Source organism: Propithecus coquereli, unplaced genomic scaffold (assembly GCF_000956105.1).
Source record: "Propithecus coquereli isolate 6110/MARCELLA unplaced genomic scaffold, Pcoq_1.0 Scaffold451, whole genome shotgun sequence".
In the NCBI taxonomy this organism is placed as follows: domain Eukaryota; kingdom Metazoa; phylum Chordata; class Mammalia; order Primates; family Indriidae; genus Propithecus; species Propithecus coquereli.
The window spans coordinates 1,119,718-1,120,462 of record NW_012150297.1 but is presented as its reverse complement, the minus strand read 5'-3'; the positions used below and the strand labels follow the sequence as shown (position 1 = coordinate 1,120,462).

General features: G+C 70.1%; 1 protein-coding gene across 1 annotated transcript in view; it reads left to right on the top strand.

Annotated features, from left to right (window-relative positions):
* Positions 1–466: 466 nt before the first annotated feature.
* KIF13B (kinesin family member 13B) overlaps positions 467–745 on the top strand; it is a 172,319-nt gene continuing 172,040 nt past the window's right edge. The window contains exon 1 of the mRNA XM_012654927.1: positions 467–521. Coding sequence (XP_012510381.1) covers positions 467–521 — 55 coding nt within the window. The remainder of the gene's footprint in view (positions 522–745) is intronic.

The following is a 745-nucleotide window of genomic DNA, read 5'->3' as shown; positions in this document are numbered from 1 at the left end:
AACAAGGCAGGGAGGGCAATCCAGGCAGAGGGAAGTATTTGGGCACGCATCAAGCCCTGAAATTGACAGGAAATGAACATGAAGGGGTAGCGGGTCTGCAATGCCCTCTATTCCACTGTCTGTCTTCAGGAGAGTTTCCAGCTCATCGACGGCTCACGTCTTAATACTAACTGTGAGGATAAGCATGGTGCAGAAGGAAACGGGCATTTATTAATACAAACGCCCCAACCGCGGGCTACCAGCTCAGGCGAGCTAAGCGCGCCCTGAAGCTTCCCGCCCCCTGCCCGCAGGGACTACAAGTCCCATCGTGCAGTGCGGCGCGCCGGGAGCCCCCGCAGCCACGCCCCCGGGCTAGGTCCCGCCCCCGGCCCCGCCCCTCACGGCCCCCTCCCGCCGGGTCAGCCCCGAGGAGTCGCCCGGTGGCCGCGGCAGACGGAAGCCGAGCGAGAGCCCCGGCGTCCGCAGGATGGGGGACTCTAAAGTGAAAGTGGCGGTGCGGATCCGGCCGATGAACCGACGAGGTGAGAGCTGAGCCCGCCCGGGTCGCCGCGGCGCAGGCGGCAGGTGCCTGGCGCGCCCGTCCCGCGGCCGCCGTGGGGGGTCCGGCCGGCCCCGCCCCTGCAGTCGGCGGCTGGGGCGCCCCGGGACCTGGCCGCCAACAGCAGGCCGCGCGCTCGCCGGCTCCTCGTGCTCCCCGGGGCCGCGCTGGCGCCCTCGGGAGCCGGGCCCGGTGTCTGCGCCCGGC